Below are 2,440 nucleotides of genomic sequence, written 5' to 3' on the forward strand. Positions count from 1 at the left end.
CATCCTGCCCCATTTCTCCCGCAGGCTGTCGCACACTGCCGGCGTCACGTGTGGAACTAGGAGCCATCTTCCCAGCTGGCTGGACTTGCTCTGCCGTTTGTTTCGGATCCTGGCTCCCTTCCCTTGGGACGTGCCTGCACTCACAGACGGCAAAGGCAGGAGCCAACCGGCCCCATCGGGGCTGCGGGGAACCCCGGTGGCCTTGGCCGCTTCCTCTTCCACTCCTGGGGCTTGGATTTCCAAAACAGGTTAAGGGACTCGTTAACGTTTTCAGGACTAGGGATTCAGCCTTGACATCTCTCAGGGTGACTTCAACATCCCCAATCTCTGTTCCCACCTCTGTCTCCGTCCCCAGTCCCTTCTCTACCTCTCCATCCCACCCTGAACCACTCGTAAGGCCCAGATCCCTCTACGTGGATCTGTCCCTGTGGGCTGGGCTGGGTTCTGCTGCCCAAACGCCGGACCTGCGTTCCTGGCTGGCAGCAGCCTCACCTGAACATAAAACAAATGAGTTTGGGTGCAAGGATTCCCTTTCCAGCCCCGTCCCTGCTGGGAATCCTGTGCTGACCCAGCGGAGGGCAGCGGGGGGCCAGCCCGTCCCTCCCTGCCGTATTGGGGGGATGCCCGCAGTGCCTGGCCCTGAGCGTGCCTGGGAGCCTCCCATCACAAATAAACTCTTCCCGTGAGCCTGGCTGCTTGTGTCCTTCCTCCTTGGGCTGGGGGCTGCAGTGGGAGCATGGCTCAACCCAGAGAACTCTGCGTGCATCCCCCAAAACCAGAGGTGCAGCAACACCCAGGGTGGCGTTCGTGATGAGGGGTGCGTTAAAAGAGGGTGTCCTCTTCCAAAGGGGGTTTGGGCTGGGTGGATGTGGGGAGGAAGGACGACAGACAGGTTACCCAAAGCCATAGACAGTGTATTTCTGAGTCCCGTAACAGACCGTGCCCGAAACTCTCCACAAGGTTACGACTGGAAACAAAGCCCCCGAACAGACAAACCCAAACGCAAGAGAGAAGGGGAAAGAAAAGGGCAACAAAAGACACGCACGAGCACTCCACATCCAGAAGCCCCAGTTACTCTCTCTCTTTTTTGACATAGCAAAAAGTTCTGGTAAAGCCAGCGAAATGGAGGAATGTCTTTGGGTTGGGGTTTTTTTTTCTTTTTTATTTTTTGGGTCTTTCCTTATTGGAAAAGTGACGTTAATGCCAAAAGGATTCGGTCTCTGTCCCATGCTCCCCTGGCCCTCCCCATGCTCGTGGTCAAGGTGTGACAGCTGCTTGTCCCCAGCCTGTGCCTGGGGATGCTGTGGCAGCACATCATCCTCATCCTCACTGCACCTTCCCCTGCCCCGTCCACAGTCTGGACTCATCAGATTCATTTAGCTTTTCTTTTTTTTTTTTTTTTTTTTTTTTTTTTTTTTTTTTTTTTTTTTTTTTTTTTTTTTTTTTTTAAAAAAAAAAACTTTTTTTTTTTTTTTTAATAAGAAAAATAAAAAAAATTTAATGGTTTCATGGATAAATGAAAAAAAAAAACTTTTTTTTTTTTTTTTAATAAGAAAAATAAAAAAAATTTAATGGTTTCATGGATAAATGACAGGCGAGTAAAAGCATTCTGGTCCTGAGAGCCCTCTCCCGGGGCCAAGCTCTCCGAGGCTGCCGGAGCGATGCGCACCGGGCAGCCTGGACTCCTGCAGGGGAAGAGGGGGCCGAGCACCCTGGTCTCGGGCTGCCCCTGGCCCCCACCGCGGCCCCCCCGGTCTGTGCTTCATCCCCGCCGGCCCCGGCTTGCCTAGAGGAGCAGCAGCGGCCCCGCCGCTCGTCATAACTCGGTGATCTCCAGAGGGCTCTCCATGATCACCTCCCGCATCTTGTGCAGGGGGGTGGACTTGGCCGACTCGGTGCGGGCGTTGTGGTCGCTGTAGCCCCCGCAGTCGGCGGTCAGAGTCTCCAGCGAGCGACCCAGCACCTTCTGGTCGTCCTCGGGCAGGCTGTTGAGGTCGGAGGCCAGCAGCGTGCCCGTGCTGCCGTGCACCACGTGGATGCCGTCGGGACCCTTCAGCTCCACCGGCTGCTTGTGTCGGAAGCGCAGGCTGCCCTGGCTGGGGCTGCGCTCCCCCTCCTCGTCCTCCAGCTCCTTCTGGATCAGCTGAAAAAAAGCCACGGAGCAGGGAATCACCACCGTGGCCACAGCAGCTCCTGGCTTCCCTGACTCCTTCGATGCTGGAGTCCAGCCAGGGGGAAAGGGCTGTCCTCTTCTGAGTGTGGTGGTGAGGAGCAGCAGGAGATGCCCTGCAGCTGGAGCGCTCCATCCTCGGGTGGATGCCCCGGCTCAGGAACCGGCTGCCATGTGGGTGGTGGTGGGTGTTGTGTCCAGGTGATGGTGGGTGTTGTGTCCAGGTGGGGGTGGGTGTTGTGTCCAGGTGAATGGTGGTGGGTGTTGTGT

General features: G+C 56.1%; 2 protein-coding genes across 4 annotated transcripts in view; one reads left to right on the forward strand and one right to left on the reverse strand.

Annotated features, from left to right (window-relative positions):
• LOC107206981 (prosaposin-like) overlaps positions 1-686 on the forward strand; it is an 8,325-nt gene extending 7,639 nt beyond the window's left edge. The window contains exon 15 of the mRNA XM_015633553.3: positions 25-686. Within this exon, the coding sequence (XP_015489039.1) occupies positions 25-60 (36 nt within the window). The 3' untranslated portion in view covers positions 61-686. The remainder of the gene's footprint in view (positions 1-24) is intronic.
• An 833-nt stretch (positions 687-1,519) lies between these two features.
• Positions 1,520-2,440, reverse strand: part of CDH23 (cadherin related 23) — a 176,130-nt gene continuing 175,209 nt past the window's right edge. For all 3 annotated transcript variants that reach the window (XM_015633531.2, XM_015633529.2, XM_015633536.2), the window contains one exon: positions 1,520-2,143. In XM_015633531.2, the coding sequence (XP_015489017.1) occupies positions 1,817-2,143 (327 nt within the window). In that variant the 3' untranslated portion in view covers positions 1,520-1,816. The remainder of the gene's footprint in view (positions 2,144-2,440) is intronic.

The sequence above is a fragment of the Parus major genome, chromosome 6 (genome assembly GCF_001522545.3).
Source record: "Parus major isolate Abel chromosome 6, Parus_major1.1, whole genome shotgun sequence".
NCBI lineage: Eukaryota > Metazoa > Chordata > Aves > Passeriformes > Paridae > Parus > Parus major.